The sequence below is a fragment of the Nothoprocta perdicaria genome, unplaced genomic scaffold, assembly GCF_003342845.1.
Source record: "Nothoprocta perdicaria isolate Ctin4 unplaced genomic scaffold, notPer1 scaffold_20, whole genome shotgun sequence".
NCBI classification, from domain to species: domain Eukaryota; kingdom Metazoa; phylum Chordata; class Aves; order Tinamiformes; family Tinamidae; genus Nothoprocta; species Nothoprocta perdicaria.
Genome location: NW_020455205.1, coordinates 5937628 through 5956118, shown reverse-complemented (window position 1 = coordinate 5956118; position 18491 = coordinate 5937628). Strand labels below are relative to the sequence as shown.

The window sequence follows — 18491 nt, the reverse complement described above, 5'->3', positions numbered from 1 at the left end:
AAATTTCTTCAGCTGTTTTTATCTTGATTTGGTTTATTGTAAATTACATATTCTAAGATCTAGCTAGTCCTTAAATGGCCTTTGTACAAGTAACTGGACCAATATTGTCATATAGATGACTATACAGGAACATACAATAAGTCTTTGTCCCTTAAAATCTGTGTGTTATTGCTATACAATAAAATATGATATTAGGGATGACAAGGGAGTATTGCTTATTTCAGTAGGGATTATGCATGAGTGGGATGAAGTGTTTTAGAAGGTCAGAAGCACATTACAAGAAATGCGTAAGAAAGATTTCAAAATTTACCTGGTGCTCACATTTCTTTTTTTTTTCCGTTTGCACGTACAAGACAAATTAATTCTTTACTCTGTGGAAGCATTCTTGAGTTTTGTATGTCTGAATGTCCAACATCAAAGCTCAATCCAATATAGGTCATATAGCATTTAGAGATTTTAACTAGTTACTTTACAGAAAAGTCTTGTATTAATCATTTGTGGCTTATCTTTTGTCATATGCACTTGAGAAACCCCGTGCTGTTGGCAGCAGTTGTGCTCCATGTCTCCTTGACACAGTTTTCTTTTTTTCGTGTAGATGTTTAAAGTGTGCGGATGCCCCATGTCAGAAGAGTTGCCCAACTCATCTGGACATCAAGTCGTTTATCACAAGTATCGCAAACAAGGTAAAATCAGGCTTGCAGTAGTGCATGGAAGCAGAGAACAGCAATTGTCTGCATTTTTCATTGTGCTTTTGCATTACAAGGCATATCTTTGTAAAGTCTTGTGAAATATGATGCTTTGTACCAGGGACTTTTCAATTCAGCATATTTATCTTGTTTTTAATTATTGCTGTTTCATGCTGGTACATTATGCTGCTCCAGACTAGTACAAAGTATGTACATTGCAAATCTATTTTTGTGCGCCTTTTCCATAAAGATTTTATTTTTAAAATCTAATGGTATTGAAAAATACTGACTATTATAATGTCGTTATTTCACTTTGCTACATGACTGAGGTAATATACTTACAAGACTTTTTTTCATTAAAGACTTTTTTTAGCAAATGATTATAATTTTCGTTTTCTTTCAACCCATCAAAGAATATTCTTATTGTTGTAGTTTACCTTAGAAGGCTCTGGTTCATATGAATGTGGCCTGTCATTTAGACTAATAGTAAAATATGATGGGAACAAGTAGAACCTACTTTTTTGGAGGTACTGTACCTCTCTTAACAGGTTATTGTAATGATAGCAAAATCTTAAAACAAAACAAACCTTTTGTGGTTTACAAATGACTGTCAACAGTAAGCAAGATGAATAAGGAAAGTTGGCAGCAAAGCTGATATGACAAGATTAATTTTGCCGCCTGGGATAGTTTAAACCTGCCTGGATATTGATTGCCCCTTGCTTTTCAAAAGTATTTCCCATCTTTTGAGTCATTAGCTCTAGCTTGATTTATTTATCTCTCTGAGTCCAGCCAGCCTCATGATCTGCTGGGGGTTGTGCCTGTGTGTTGTGCTCTGGTGTGCAAACTTGGGTGCATCCTGTAGAGCCTGTGCAGGGGGAGCTGGAGGAGACACGGGGGGCAGCAGCAGCCCTGCTGCAACCAGCTGCATTGCTTTTACTCCTCAGTATGTATTGCATGGAGAACACACCAGTAAATCCTGCACCTTAACAAGAATCATTGGGATAAAAGGAGATATTAAGATACATGTATCAATTATAAGTATGTGTTGATGTGCTTTACAGTGGTTGGCATTATGCCCAGCATCTGCATAAGGACTCTTGTATAATCTGGATCCTGTCAATGCAGCACTTACTTTCATGAATGTGGGCATCTGTTTCCAGCCATACTATATTACTTTGTGGCATATTGCTGCTTATTACCTCTTCCAGGCGTTGTGAAGCAGAAGAACTGAACAGGGAAGGTACAAGGCAGTAATGAAACCGTTAGTCTCCATCTCTTAATTCTACTCTGGCTTGTTTAGGAAAGCTAAAGAATTTTATGGAAGTGTTTTACCAAAATGCTCTGTGTATTAAGGTTTATTTATGCTCCTGCCTTGGATAGGGTACTATCTGTTACTAAGGAAAAGGGCCTGATAATAGAAACACAAAAGCTGGGAGTAAAGAAGGGAAGGTGGACAGAAGACTGCAAAAGAAAATGTCAAAACTGACACCAGCAGTATCTGGGAATGAGGCATCTAGTGGGCCTCTAACACTCTGATAGCCTTAGAAATATGATGCTTTTGTGAGTTGGCAGAAAGGGTAAGGCATTTCAAGAGCAGATTCATTCTGAGTTCTGGGAATCCATTACAGAGGGAGAGAAAATTAGGTGGGGTTACTGCAGAGCTTTGAGAGCTGTGTTTTGCCAAAGATAGGCTGGAATAATGTTAGGTGTCTCCTTTAAACTTGTGAAGTGAGAGCTTTGTGCTGCTAAAGCCAATGGATCTACTCGTAGAGATTTTAACAGGGCCAGATTTCACCTGTCAGTCAGGGAGGTGGGTCGCAGCCTATAGTGTTAGGGCTGTTTGATGTTCACTCATTTAAAGTATCTTGGAAGCTGCAGATGATAGGTAAGACTCTGGTTTTGCCCTGAGCAAGTGACCTGATCAGCTGCTATTTTATCAGGAAATCCTGCTTGAGAAAAGAATTGACATATACTTCTATTCTCTTAGGAGCTTTAGCATTCCTTAGGGGGAAACTTAAGTATTTCAGATTACTGACATGTAGTTACAGCCTTACTTTTAGTACCCTGTCTATACCTAGCTTCAGTATCCATTCTGAAACTGTAGTTTCTATAAAAAGTAGACTAAGGTTTTGTTACCTGCTTTTCCTTACATTGACACTTGATAATCACATGGACTGAAGGACACAGCTTTAAAAAAATTCAGTAGTTGGTTCCTGCTAGCTGAGTTGCTGCCGAGACAGGAAGCTATGCCCCAAACCAGCATCGCTGCCAACTCCAGGTGCGAGTTTTCATACATACAGTGTTTTCCCTTTGCTTTCTTACCTTATCCTGCTTGGCGAGATCTAATGTTGCACAGTCATGGGAGCATTTCTCCGCAACATCTCAATTCAGGCATTTAAGGAAAAAAAAAAGTCAAGAAAAAGCCGCAACCATAAACACTTAGCAAATGTCTGAAATCATGGGATAGGCAGCAAGGCTGGATATTTTCCATATCGATAGCTTCACTGTCAATAGCTGTGCCTCCTTTAATGCACATACTGACTGTTGTCTGGAGAAATAGCACTACTTAGAGGGAATCCAGCTTTGACTTGACTACAGTTTGCTCAGCTGAATTTTCCTTTTGATATATTCATTTCTGGTGAAAATGAATCTAGAAAATGTTTCTATTGCAACATAACAAATCCTGTTCTTCGGGAACCATTACATAAACTCTTGCTGCTTGCTTTATTAATAGGATGTTTGTGTAGGTACGTGTGTGTGCTGCTCTTTTTTATACTACATCTGTACTTTGAAGCCCATTGCTTTCTACCAAGCGAGAAATACAGGCATAAGGTGGTAGCTGTGAGGCAGATGCAGAAATTTAAGTGATTCTCTTGAAGTCAGGGTCTGTGTGACAACCCCTATATCAGTATCCTCGACCTGCCTGCTTCATGATGCTTGGGGTGCTTGTTCCTGTATCCTGTGCTTGTAGACCTGCGAAAAGACAAGAACAGTGTAATTTTGAAAATCACACTGAAACTTCAAAGCTACCATCTTGAAAGTTTTTAAAGAAACCAGTATCTTTTCATGTTTGTTATGCAACACTTTAAGGTATTTTTCTAAACTTTTAATAAACTAATCATTCAGATATTCAACAATATGCTTGCTGAATATTCTATCATTTCATAAAAGCATACTTTGCACTGTCAAAACTTGTTAAATGTCTTTGAAAATACTTTCCAATGAAAGCATTTTTTTTGCATTATTTTCACCTTTTAAATAAACTTCTATATTTAATCCAACAGTTTATGCATACATCTGTTAGCTTCTAGACAAAATAAATAGATGAAGTGTAAAAGGTTCACGTATTTGAGTCAATAAACCCAGGACATCCGGGTTGCTTTCTAGGCTTACTGAATTTCCACTCGCATTTCCAACCCTTTCTCCATCGTTCTCTTGAGAAACTCCCTCCAGCAGGTAACACTTCAGGTTCTTTTGAGAAGTTCTAGTTTGCCAACTTCCTTGCTCTCCTTTCTGCCCAAGCAGTAAGCAGTACAGCATTCAGGTGTTTGAAACATGATTCATTAATAGAGTATTTAGACTACTGTGTACTGAAAATGAATTACTCTGTCAGGTATTTAAGAGCTCTATTGTATGTAGTTTGTTTTGTTAGAAAACTGCTATAGCAATCATAAAAGGTCAGGGATGCTTGTTCTCTAAAGCCTGAGGCTTTTTAGATATTTACAGGCGTGTACAATGTAGCTGTGCCAGGCTGCTCTGCCGTTAGACCTCAGCTCAGGAGCAGGAGAGGGCCGGGGAGGAGGGGATCCTCCTGGGTTGCGAGGGTAATTGAATTGCCACATTCAATGAGCCTTGAGCCTCTTTGAGAAAAAGGATGTCACTTAGGCTGTATTGTGTTAGGCCACTGACTCAGTAGAGTTTAGGCCGCAACTTGCATTCTCTTTTTTTCCATACAAACTGGATTACAGCCCCACTCTATAAAGGTACCGTGTGATCTATTGTGTCTCCTGGTCAGCGTTTCCTGGGTGCTGCAGACTGCTCGCAACGGTAGCGCTCAGACGAGACTTCAGCTTCACTATTCGCACATGGCTGCAATTGTTTTTTAAGCATCAGAAGGAAACAAAGCGGTATTTTGACTTCCACATAGTTTCAAGAGGACAATTATGTTTAACTTGGCTGCTTAAAATGCAACCTTCACCTTACAAAACAAAGAGCATATGCTTTGGCATGTATGGGTGCCATCTTAGTTATCTTTTAGATTTTTTTAAGATGTTTGGCTGTTCTAGGAGAAAACTTGTTTTCTAATTTCCTCTGAAATGCTCTTAGGCGTTAGGAGTGATGTTAGGATTTAGTCTCCCCCTTTCCCAGCACAAAGGCGGTGTTTGAGTGGAGCTCCAGCACTTGTCCTGCTCTAGTGCTGGTCCATCCAGTGTCCTGCGGCTCCCTAGAAGCACCGTGGTCCAAATGCTTGTTGCCTGACCCCCACCTTCCTCCTGGTAAGCAGAGCCAGGATGCCAGAGGAAGCTGCCCATGGAAAAGCGTCAGCTGCTTACGGATTAGACCTTCTGACTGCTTAGGGACAGTTATGGAGCTTTGTTATCTGGCACCTTTATGGTTGAGTAATTGCTTTGGAAAACTTCTGTCAGTGGAACTTAGGCGTAGCAATCAGTGAGCATTAACTTGTGTTGTGTGGCCCAGGCATAAGAAGCGACTGACTCAGCCTTGATGGCCTGAGTCTATAATGAAGAAGCGGGCACAGCAGAAGCTCCTCCTGTCATATCTGCAGTCGGCCACGTTTCCTGTCACTGTAGCCCGGTCTAACTCGCGCGCTCATTTTCCATATCAAGCCTTGCAGTATTACCATGACTCCTGACATCAATTCCACAGATTTCTGCTTACTTGAAAGAATCATCTTTTCCCCTCTTGCTTATTAAAAATGACTAACTGGTCTGAGCTGACATGGCGATCATTTCCTAATAGACTTTGAATGTTGATGTCCAGCCTTTTTAAGAAAACCCAGACTGGGCTGCCCTCTGGAGAAAGGCCTGTTCCTGGTTGTGCCGAGTGCTGTCAGGGAAATGATGGAGAGAGAACTGAATACTAGAAATGTGTAGGACTAAACAGTGGATCTCAAGAATATGAGTTTTAGGATTTCGGAGGAGTATTTCAGTAAAGGGCAAACTGAAGGAAATGGGGAAGGAAGAGCTAGGAGAGGGAAAGAACTGGAGGACAGACATGGATGTAGAGGTGTAAGGGGGCGAGTCTGAAGTCCGGGATAGGGCATGATTAAGAGAAAAAAAATGTTTGGAATAATGTACTGGAAATAAAGAAGGAAAAGGAGGTAGACCAACACACACACACACAAAAAAAAAAAAAAAAAAAAAAAAAAAAAAAAAAAAAAAAAAAAAAAAAAAAAAAAAAAAAAAAAAAAAAAAAAAAAAAAAAAAAAAAAGGAAAGAGAAAAGGAAATGAAGAAAAGATTATAAGGAAGAAAGAGTTGTGTTAAGAGACAGGGAGCTATGACAGGTGAGAGAAACTGCATGATGGTTCCTGTGTGCCAGAGGAGCTGGGAGTAAATTAGCAAGGGACAGCTCTGCCATTGGGAAGCCTGTGGAAAGCCATGAGTCACATTTTACGTGTAAAATACTGTAAATGGGATCCTGGTAGTACAATGAAGGGTTGCAGAAGTCAGCTGTTACATGGCTGGTAATAATTATATACAGATATGCATCACAATTAATCTTTAAATACTACTTTGAGGCCCCAGGTTTTTGAAATTGCTGTTTTATTCTGCTTTCTCTGTTAATCTTTGTGTATTTCAGGTCACTAAATAAAAAAAAAAGAAAAAGTAGTAATGGTGTTAAACTGATGTTCTTGAAACAGTGACTTTTCTTGAGATGTCTGTTTGTAGTTAGTGTAATGGAATGGCTGACAGCTGGTTTCAGTTGCCATAGTATAATTATGTAGAATAGACTTTTGCGATGACACTATGTCAATTAAGGAATCTCTCACATTCCAGACTACAAAGGACAAAATGACAGTACAAGATATTTTTTCCGTTATTTTTCATAAAAAGATAGTGACACTGTGTGAAATTACAGTCCTGTTATGATGACATAAGTCAAATGATGTGAAAGATTTCTGGCCTGATTAAAAATCATCAGCATTATAATATAGAATATGTATAATTTGATAAGTTGCCATTATGTTTTGTTCCTTCTACTTTGGAAGATATTTTGGTGGGAGGGCTGACATGGTGGGGGGTTTTCTTGTTGTATTTGAACTGGTGTGTGTCAGAGTGAAAATTACTACTTACATAACAATAGGCAGTTTTAAATCATTATTCTTTGGAACATAAAGATATTTTAAGACAATACATTTTGAATAAATTTTAAAGCCAAAAGCTATCACACAATATGATCTCAGATGGATGTTCAAATTTTTCCATGTTTTTGGTATATATATTTTTTTAAATTCAATCCAAAGGAAAAAGATTAACACTTTTTTCTTTAAAGCATTCCCTCTGTCCCCAAATCCTTGCTAAGACAATGTTTTCATCCTTTTTACCCAAAGCACAATAGTGCATATTCTTCATTGTTTTTAAGGAACAACAGTACAAAAACAGCCTGACTTATATGAAAAGCTCTTAAATAGAAAGAAAATATTCTATAAGCATTTCCTGATAGTAAACGCAGTTTCTTCTGGTTTCAGTATTGATCCTACACATTTTAATAGTTTTTTTCCTCAAGTAAAAAACAGTCTCATTTGCATGCAAATTATATAATGCCTCCAATGTGGTGATCCTCCTCTGCCTGGTTTCTGCTGATTATTGATGTCTGTTTAAGGGTTGTTTCTGTTCTGTGTGTTACCAATGTAGTATTTATTGACATTTTGATGGAGGAAACCACAAAACATCCTATCCAGCCACATTAATTTATTTCTGTGGCAGTGCATAGGAAAAAAAGATTCTAAGGATAGATGTGGACAGGCACATACTGAATGAAGAAGAAAGTAAAAACATTCTAGTTCTGGACTTGCTTACTCTGTGATGTCTTTAAAAAATAGCCAAGAGAGTTACCTTATTTCAGCATCTTTAGAAAATACTCCAGACTATTAACACTGTTTTCCTCATTCCATGCCCTGGAGTAACTTTGTCATTTTAAGAAAATCTGTTTCCCTTTAATTCTGATCTCTTCTTCTGTAAAGCCTGTGGGGTTTAGGTAGGAACTTGGAACATCTCATGACTTCCCAAACCAGGATCTCGTTCTCATCACTGCACCTCGATTCCTGCAGATTAATAGTCCAGTGGCACTTAGCCTCATGCACATTAGGACCTAGGTCCCAGCTTCCAATGTAAATAATTATAGCAGGATGTCGGGATTGCTTTCCCTAGATATCCCCCTGAGTAAGGCAGGACCCTCTTCCTACACCCACTGTTCCCATCTCTCTCAAGTTGCAGGCTGTTTTTGCATTTTCTTTCCTCTTTCTATACCTTGCTGCTGCTGAATTCACTGCTGACAGAGCTTTGAAGAGGTGGTTATGCTACATCTGTGCTCCATGACATAGTTTTGCTCAAGTTTTGGCTTGGATTTGCAGAAAGAAATGTGCCAGCTGTGCTGACATTGCCAGTAGCGGCAGAGCTCAAGTCTGAAAAGATACTTCACAGGTATGCAATGAAATTAAGTTTAAAAATGAACAGTTGGCTTTTTTAAATGGCATTTCTTTCTAGGCCTAGTAACTAGCTTTGTATATTGATTTTAATTAAAAAGTGTAAGGATGTAGGAGATTCTTAATTAAGTTACTTAAATGAAAATACACATGCATATTTTAATTGTTTCATTGAACCAGGGTCAGAGATGATTATAATAATCGTGGACAATGCAAGAAGGGAAAATAAAACTCTTATTCTTCATGAAATATTACTCTAAATGAAAATTATCTGAAAACAATTTGATCTGTAAGTTATTGGGAAAAAATCCCTATTATTAGTTTCTGACTTTTTTATTTTAAAGTGGAAAAAAGGAAGGGCCTGATGTGTCAGTGGAACAGACATCTAATGCTAGTTAAGATGCTGTAGATGCCCCTTTAGAAAGATGCTGCTCTCCTGCAGTGGTTGTGTTTTCTCTGCCATCTGCTTGGGGATGTTTTGGACACGCTGGGATCTCTGGTACAACTAGACTTCTGTGTTTTGGCAACTGAATTGAGTCTATAATGTCCTTGCTGGCCATTTTTAACAGCTTTAATGATCTCAGATGTATTAAAACAATATCATTCAGATACTAACAAAGCAAACATTTGCTAATACATACAGCCTCTCTTGAACTAATATTCCTTTATTTTGTGAGAATGAAATAAGTGAGAATGATAAAGCACCTACCAGCCACCACAGGCAAAACGGTTGAAAGAAGCATTTCCCACAACAGCTGGGCAAGGGGGTTGCTTGTTCAGGCAAGACTGGAATTTTGATGGATTTTCATAATCTCTAAGAAAATTCTTTGCAAATGCACACAGGTGTCTGTTTTGTGTTGCCAGGTGATGGACAAGGCTCATGCTGTGGAGTAGACAGCAGCATCTGTAAGCTACAGGTCCAGTTACCTCTACAAATGCATTTCTTAAACTGGTCCAAGCTGACATGGCAATGTCTTCCTCCTGTGAATCCCTTGCTCTGTCCAGAGCATCTGGTTTAAGAATATTATGCTCAGGCTTTCAACATGCCCGGTGATGAATCTGACTATGCCAAACTCATCCTAAATGTTGTTACCTGTTGCCTGTTATACAGTCAAATCTCAACACTACTCTTTTTATTCAGAGCTGGCAGTTTATTCACTCTTTGCAGAGTTGTAGTTCCTTTGATAAAGCACTTCTATGTGCATACTACTTGACAGAAAATAATCTGTGCCATTACATAGTGTCTGCTGTGATCAAGTCCTTCACGTGCTATGAACTGTATCTTTCAGGTGTCCTGAGTCAGCTGCCTTCCTGGGATAGAGTGACAAAGAAAGATTTATTATGACCGAACAATTTCAGGTTGATGGTAATGTTTGAAGTTTAGAATGTGGGAGAGGTGGATGAAGAGAATTAATGCTGTTCTTTCACTCCTTATTACTACTTTAAAGAAAGCTAGGATGAGATCCTAGCATACTCATTTCTTGCTGAAGAAACTTTAGTGGCACCTCAGCCTTGTGCCAACTCAGTTATCATCTGGTGTAGCAGTATATCAGCTTCCTCTGATAGCAGTGGCCATAGTAAGCTCTAGAAATGTCTCCTGGAATTTTCTTGATGAAGTGTTTGGTGGAGGCAGGCACGTTTGGCAAATGAAGAAAAAAATGGAGTCCACAATTAAACTTTTTTCTTAGATGTACAGAAGAAAAGATAGGGTGTAAAAGCTTTGCTTCAATTATGTCATAATTTCATTAATGCAAATGGGACTATGTGAAAATTTAGCACACATTAGGTATAATGCAGAATTGCCATCAGTAGTTCACCTCTGAATGACATTTTACTTCCTTGCTTCTGGTGCTTCATTTCTTCTGGTCTTCCCTCATAAGAGAATGGTGTAGGCTAAGAAAAATGGTTTATTTTCTATCCGTGCCAAGCTCTGGGAGCTCGTCTGTGCTGTCCGTTCCTCAACTTTTTAATAGCAAAAGAAATCTTGCTAATTATCATCTATCAGGAAGCTCTTCTTTTTCTAAAGATGTGCTCTGAATATTGAGAAGTTGCTAAATTGCGACAATTTTACTTGTACATAACCTCTTTGATCTGTTCCCTGTTTTGCTACTTAGGAAAACAGGTAAAGAAATGTGTGCCATGGTCGGTCTGTGGTTAAGGCAGAAGTTCAAAATTGGAGTCCAGTAGCTCAATATCCCCAGTTAGTCACAGAACGCCTGTTCTCATCGCGGGCCTGGGGCAATTGGTGCTGCTGATTTGGTGTGAAGGGCAGGCCTGGCTTCGGAGACGGTGTGCACACATGTGTAAAATAAGCCACTCATTCCCTGTGTCATAAGGGAGCAATGATCTAACTGTCACTCTGTGGTCAGCCGTCCAACAAGGTTACAATTCAGCTAGTGCCTAATTGACCTAGAAATGGGGAAGGCATTTACGAGCGTGTAATGCAGGCACAGTGTTTTTCCAACACAGATTTGTTACACCACTGTAAGAATCCTGTAAACCCATTAGATAAATCAAACTGTAACAAATTTTTAAACTAAAAATAAAAGTTTTATCTTGATACAATTATTGTATTTTCTGCTATTTTTTGCAATCCTTCTGAGTAATATATATGGGAACTATATATGGAAACTATTTGTGCATTTAAGAGGTTAGCAGTATTTCTTATTTTTCAGTTCCTCTACTGGTCATCTGAAGAAAAAGTATTTTGCATTTCTTGAAGTTGCACTTTTGTGGTTTGTGACTTTATTGTTTTTTTGTTTTGCTTTTGTTTGTTTTTCTGCAGAACTATTATGGAGCTGCCAAAATGATTCTTTCTGACAATCCACTTGGCCTCACCTGTGGAATGGTGTGTCCAACTTCTGATCTTTGCGTTGGTGGTTGCAATTTGTACGCCACAGAGGAGGGACCAATTAATATTGGTGGATTGCAGCAGTTTGCTACTGAGGTATGTAAGGCTTGCCTATGGCTGAAATTCTTTACGTATCTACCAAGGAGTATTGTCTAAGTGGTTGCATTTGATAATGATTTGTTCAAAAAAGTTATTAGTGCTAAAATAAGTGTAGGAAGTTAAAGTAATATATTGCTTATTCTTTCTGCGTGGAGCACTTTGCTGTGATGTTGCACCCTTTGCGACAATTTGAAGCCTTGAACCAGGCTTTCTGTAAACTCCATGGTAAAGCAAGACCTAGTGTCTCATATTGAATGGATGCACAGAAGATTGTATTAATTAACTTTCAGGAATACTTGGTGCTTTCTTATCTCTTTGTTTAAATCTTTAATTTTGTTGTAATTATTTTTTATGGATGAACTGTTTAGATATCTTTCCATTTTAAAAGTTTCTTTTTTTTTCTTTTTTTCTTATGCAGCAGAGGATCTGTTTCTATATTTGAAGGTAATTTTGAGGAGAGCATGGTCTAGCACTTCTGAATTTTGGTGCATAAAAAAAAATCATGTAAAATTTAATGTATGCTTTAGGAAAATCACGGAGAGGAGGAATCAATTCACATTTTACACCCAAAGTGTTATTTTCCAAAGTAGATAAGACCTGCGTTCAATAATAAAAGGAAATGGCCATGCCCGAATGTTGACTTCACTGGCCTCAAAGAAGAAATTGAGTTGCATTTTAAAAATTTCAGATGCTGCTTGCAGCAGAGAACAAGTACTAGCATTTATTTGTTCCTAACGTACATATATATGTGTACATTATATATATACATGTAATGTAAAGTTATGATTCTGTATTAATATATGACAGTTTCCAAACCTTATTCTCTTGTCCTTTCCCAATCTGTGTTTTCCATCACAAAATCCCTGCAGGACTGCTGTACATTTATAGTGCAATGAAAGGGATGTTTTACACTTTAGATTTTACCTAAGCAAAATGAGTTAGTGAATAATAAATCCATTGAGCAGTGCTGGTTCAGATAAATTAGACTATTTTGTGATTTTAATTCCAATGTGTAAAAAATGGGAAATACTTTGTAAGCTAATGATTTTGCCTTTCAACTTTCAAACAACTGTTTCAATTTTTATCTTTTTTTTTTTAAGGCTGAAGTAATTCTTGTAGGGATTGGCACATTTTGCTTTGGATCAAAGGAAAAGTTTCATATTGATGTTGATGCTTGATGTTAGGGTGTTCTGAGGGGTGCTTGAGGTGCTTCTGTGGGTTACAACTGTGCAGATTCAATGCTCAAGATTTCCAGCTGAAGAAGAAAAGACACTGCTGTTAGTCCATTAACTTCCTTGGCAGGCAGGGAGAAGTCGTGCAGTCTCAGTGTCTCGGGCAGATTGTGCAAACTACTGTACAGATTCAGTCTCAGCTGGCCTCTCTTCTGATACACACGCGATGTCTTTAAGTAAAATTTGTGTTCTTGGTCCTTGTACAATTGAGGCAGGTGTGACTGTGTATAAAAAGCATATATTAGCACTGCACTTTTCTATATAGTCTGTAGCTAATGAGCACGTCCCAGTTCTGTATCTTGAGCCATTTGGCAGAGCGTGTTTACAAACATAACATGAGATTCCGGTCACCTTTTCAAAGCCTGAGAATAAAGATTTGTAGGACAGACCAAAATAGAGATGCGAACCAATCTGGAAGTAACAGATGATACGTCTGTAAGGCCAGTTTTTTCCTCTGCTGTTGTGTATAGACTTCACACCCCCTTCTCAGTGTCTGTGTATTAGGACTCCCAGAGCAAGCAATATTGCTACCTGCGGCAGAGATTTTCCTTTTTCTCTCTTTGTCCACCTCCTTTCTGCTTTCCAGGCCACTTGCAAGGCTTCTGCAGTACCTGTTAGACTCAGCCGCTCTCCTTTGCCATGTAAATAATGCTTCTGTTTTCCTGAGACTGAGATGTGCAAGGGTGGCATCTCCACAAAGGAGCCCAGAGCGCTCACATGTAGGGCAAGGCCAGAGACTGACTCTGTTTGTTCTGCTTGGATACCAAATACGTGGGATTTGTCACTCGAGAGGCAGTACTCTCAGCTCTTTTTCTAATGACCTTTATTCCTTATATGTAAAAATTTAGTATTTGCTGCAAGGTGAAAAACTTTATATATATATATATATATATATATATATATATATATATGCACACACACACACATATATATATAAAAGCTATATATATATATATATATATATATATAAAAGAAAGATTAAACAGCTGCCAGTCGTGTTTCATGAGAAATACAATGATGAAATATTACTGTTTAGAAACTAAATTCATATAATATCTGTTAACTTGATTTGTGTCTCCTTTTAGCTGTAATGCTATGATTAATAGGGAGGAATTATAGCTTGATAGATACTACTAAATATCTGCCATTTTTCTTCAAAAATCTTTAGAAATCTATTAAAAAAGCTCCGTGGTAGCATGATGATTGATACTAAAACTGCAGGACAGGATGAATAGCTCAGAATGACTTTTCTTGCAGTGTTTTAAATGATGTATTGTCAGTAGTCCTAACAAAATTAAAATGACATACAATTGCATTTAGCATTATAACAAAAATAACATTTCAATAAATCTTATTGTCTATCTTATTTTGTAGTATCCTAAAATACTAGCAGCACTAGCATAAAATACTAATAGCGTTGTTAGCAACCCTTAAATTTACTGCCATTTTAAAAAGAATTTGTATGTATTGTGATATGAAATGAGCAATAATAGTCGTTTTTGTGATTAATAGTTTTCTCTTTTTTAATTTCTGTTTTAAACTTTCAGTCTTTTAAAAACTGATAATGGAGTTGTAGAAATCTTGGAAGCAGTGTATATAAGATGTACTGTTGAAAGGTGTATAGTAGTATTAGTGTTTCCAGGTAACAATTATTAAAAGACATTAAATAAAATTCCAAAAAAGTAATAAGTTACTAGTGCAATATCCCCCCCAAAAAAAAAAAAAAAAAAAGAAAAAAGAAAAAAAGAAAAGGGCACCAGGTTCTGCAGATGCTTTACTTTTTTAAGGAACTTAGCAAATTGTGTGATTTAGTTGTGCAACATGTGTTACCGTTAATGAGAGCTGCATGGTAATTCTCACACACTGTGTAATAGTTTGTCCCACGGGGGCTTATTTACGGAAAACTCCATTGTGCATAAAGCCAATTTTAGACTTTTTTTTCCCGTGGAATTAGTCTGAGGATCGTACACTTGACACATTACAAGGGAGAGCAATAATAAAAAGGCACAACTGTTAGCTGAGATAAAAGATATAATTTGCAGTAAAGCAGAAATGTGGGTTTAAAATGGAAAATATATGGGTGTGACGTGTGCCCCTTTGTGCTTCTGAACAATGACTGATCATCTGTTCATACTGCAGATAAAACTCCCTAATTGTAAAATATTTGTCTTGCATACGGTAGAACACAAAAATGGCACCTCACACCTCCTACATGTGCCTTCTATGCACCTACAGAGCTTTGTAAGTATATTAGCCTCATATTCGAAATAAATTGTAATCCAGTCGGGAAGAAAATACGGATTTTGACATTTAATGTTCAAATGGGGAAAGAAAAAAAAATGCCCATTTGTACTTGTGATGTAGAATGTGTACACGGGGATGCAGTTACCACGGTAACTGTTGCATCTAGAGACTGGCACAGAGTAAAAGCTCACTATTATAAATGATGAGTGTCAAGCGTAGGTTACACCTGCTGCCGCACAGGTCAAAATTATATTAATGTCTTTATCTGTCTCCTTTGCCCAAGTAGTTCAAAACCAGGAGACATTCCTGGGTTTTGGAATATAAGTTCAGTGAAAGTATGCTGAGATTATAGTGACGATATGTACAGGCATGATCTGTGTGATTGTCAGTTCCACAGAATGTACCGAAATTGGTAGTTACCCAAATCCAAGATTGCAGCTTGCAGTAAGAATGGATGGGGAGCTGTTACGTTATCTATTGTGGTGTAAGCAGCATGCCCTCAAAATCGTATATTTCCGAGTAGGTATTACTGGATTTAAAGGGTTTATAGCGTTTCCAGGTAAATCATTCTGAATGCTGCAGCACAAGCTAAATACAAAATATAGTATTTTAATCTGTATGGGCTAGATATAAATACTCGATCATTTAGTACTGTGACTTCTGTGCCTGTTCTGGTGCCGCGTCCCTCTCTGGAGATACGTTGTTATAGCAAAACACCCTTGTCCCTCCCTGGCTGCTGTTACAGCAAAAAGCCGTTGGAAAAGGAAACCCGATCTGTGTTTTCCTGGCAGGTGCTCCGCCAGGGTGCCTCCTCTGAGGGCCGTGAGGGAGCAGCGCGAGGTCGCGGTGCAGCGCGGGCAGGCCGGAGCCGGGACCCTGCCGAGCGCGGGTCCCGCTCAGGTGCTCAGGGCTTCGCCTTGGCTTCACTGTCCCCCTCTCTTGCCTATGGACACCGTTAACGGCCCTCCCGTGCACGTGCTTCTCCGTCCAGATGCACTTGCTGATGTTTGGGCGAGTTATAGAAACTTATGGGGAGTGTGCTTTACAGGCGTCAAGCATCCTTTGCTGTAGGAGACATTTCTAATGAGATTGGCATTTGCTAATGTCCGTTATTAGGCTTTGTAATCTATTTGGGGTAGACGTAAGCGAGAATGAAAGGCAGCCGTCTCTGACTCTTGCTGCTGACAGATTCAGCTTTAAAATTCATTATTTTGCCTCATTCTCCCAAGTAGATCTTGGTCACAAAATACTGCAAAACAAAATAAAAGCACCATCTGAAAATAGACATGAAATAATGTTTTTGAAGGTGAATAAGAAAGATACTAGTAGTAAACCTTACTTATAGCTTGACACCAGTCAGAGCCGACAAGGGAGCGACAGTTGCATGTGCTAGGACACTGAACGTTTGCGAGAGTCATCTCTGCACACCAAAAGATTTGTACAGGAGAATTCGGCATTATTTAATTAGCGTAGTGAAACTGCATGAAGAGGTGAGTAAAAATCTTTTGAAATGCATTGAGGCAGTTTGCTATTTTCACACAGTTACCCTACCAGCCTTAATATGCAAAACTGCCAGTGAATGCCACTGAATTCCAGATGGCAAGATACAGCACAGCTAGCTTGTATAGCTGTATAAGGACAGCTTCACCCTGTTTGCAAAGAGGCAGAATTAAAGTTGACCATTCAGCCTGAACTACTAGGATTTCTTGCATGAGTGCTTGGTTTCTGAAGCTTGACACTGCAACACAATAATGCTGGGTTTTAGTATGATGTTTAGTTGAGGGATGTGACTCTTGTTCAATAATAAATTAAAAATATGGATAAAATAAGGATAAAATAAATTTAGTAATAAATGTAAGATATGCACATTCATAGTATTTAATAAACACATATAATATGTTAATTACATAATTTATATTACTGACCAACCTTCTAAAACAAGTGCATAAGACTCCTGGAAATTTGTACCATTCAAGCTATTTCTATGTGAATGTAACAAAGCAGACATTTTTAAAATATCCTATTGCATTTTGGTTATCACAGTCTAGCTTCACAGTACAATATAAGCTTTTCAGCCTGTGAAATCCATTAATAACCACATTAAACCTTCCCATATTGTATGAATTGTCAGGTATAAATGATTCTTTTTTTTAAACAATTATCTGTCTCTTCTTGCAGTTTGTTAAAATGCTATGTCAATTTGCAAAGACTAGGAAAATTTGACACAGAAATTTTAGAGGGGGGAAGAAACTAATCATTGGTTTACCTAGCATGAGTGCTCAACTGCGCATGAGGAAAATTAACATTGATTCAAAACATAAATGAAAAATTTTATTCTTAAATTGATTATGCTAAAGTTTATATCGAAAAACTCTTCCTTTGGTTCTGAGGAAAGAAAAATCTGGAAGGAAACTCGCCAAGTATTTTAGAGCTAGTATTTATTGAGATGCTTGACAACATGTATATTTTGGAGGGCCGGTTCTTACCTGTGTAACGGAGGAGGTGAGGAAGCGTGTGCAGTTTCTTGGTGACATTAAGGAGGCCGTAGCTCAGTGTAACCTATTGCATGTGTTGCTTTTCAGGTGTTCAAAGCTATGAATATTCCTCAGATCAGGAACCCATCCTTGCCTCCTGTGAAGGAGCTGCCTGAAGCCTATCATGTGAAGATAGCTCTCCTTGGCGCCGGACCCGCGAGTATAAGTTGTGCTTCTTTCCTCGCTCGCCTGGGCTACTCGAACATCACCATATATGAAAAGCAGGAGTATGTTGGTGGCTTAAGGTAAAAAAACAAGCAACAGAAATAAAAAAAGAACACCCCATATCCCCCCTTCCCCCAAAATGTTTCCTGTGATTGATCATTCTGCCTTTTTAAGGATATTTCAGTGTAAAGGAGGAAAAATATATTCCTAATTGGAGAACTAATTTTTATTTAAATAACCCAGTATTCAGATCAAAGGAAGTGCCTTTAATGGCAACTTTAACTGAGAATTTGCCTATCTCCTGTATTCCCTTCATATGACCTCTAAAAATTTTTGTTCTATTGTTACTATTAAATTAACACTTCAGAAAATTGTCAGGTACCATCTTCTGTGACCCAAAGCAGTTAAAACATGATGAAGTAGTTGTAGCCACATGAATTGAAATAATTAGTAGATATTTAAAATGCTTTAAAAGTATAGTAATTTAATGTAGAAATTTAAATGTAGAATGCTTTTAAGAACATCTTTAATAAATCCATTATGTCTGCTTGGATTTGCAGCATTAGTAAACCATACTGTAAGAAGGAAGTCAACCCTCCTTACCTAATTTCCACATTCACCAAATTGTGAATAAAGAAAATAGTTTTCAGTAAATACACAATTGTTAAGGCAGCTTTGCATCTTGTCTATGTGGTAAACAAATAGTGATGGACCATAGTTCAGGACATGGTGTCATGGCTTCTGTACAACAAGATGAATTTTTATCACCATAATCTCTGGTATCTAAATGGTATATAAAGTGTGTTGGAATTACTAAATATAAAAGAATATTTCAGAAAACCAACTAGTGGATATTAGTCCACCTAAAATTAAATGTCGCATTTTGTGGTTGTATTCATACTGAAGAGGCAGTAAGAAGGGGAGAGGGACCCGCCCTTCCTTCACTGCAACATTACTGAAATCAATAGAGTTGACACCATTAATGAATTTGATCCATAATGTCATAACGTCA

The 18491-nt window shown here is 38.0% G+C and overlaps 1 protein-coding gene across 1 annotated transcript in view; it reads left to right on the top strand.

Moving 5' to 3' along the window:
• DPYD (dihydropyrimidine dehydrogenase) overlaps positions 1 to 18491 on the top strand; it is a 277603-nt gene that overhangs the window by 65735 nt on the left and 193377 nt on the right. The window contains exons 4-6 of the mRNA XM_026038025.1: positions 596 to 683; positions 11140 to 11301; positions 17363 to 17559. Coding sequence (XP_025893810.1) covers positions 596 to 683; positions 11140 to 11301; positions 17363 to 17559 — 447 coding nt within the window. The remainder of the gene's footprint in view (positions 1 to 595; positions 684 to 11139; positions 11302 to 17362; positions 17560 to 18491) is intronic.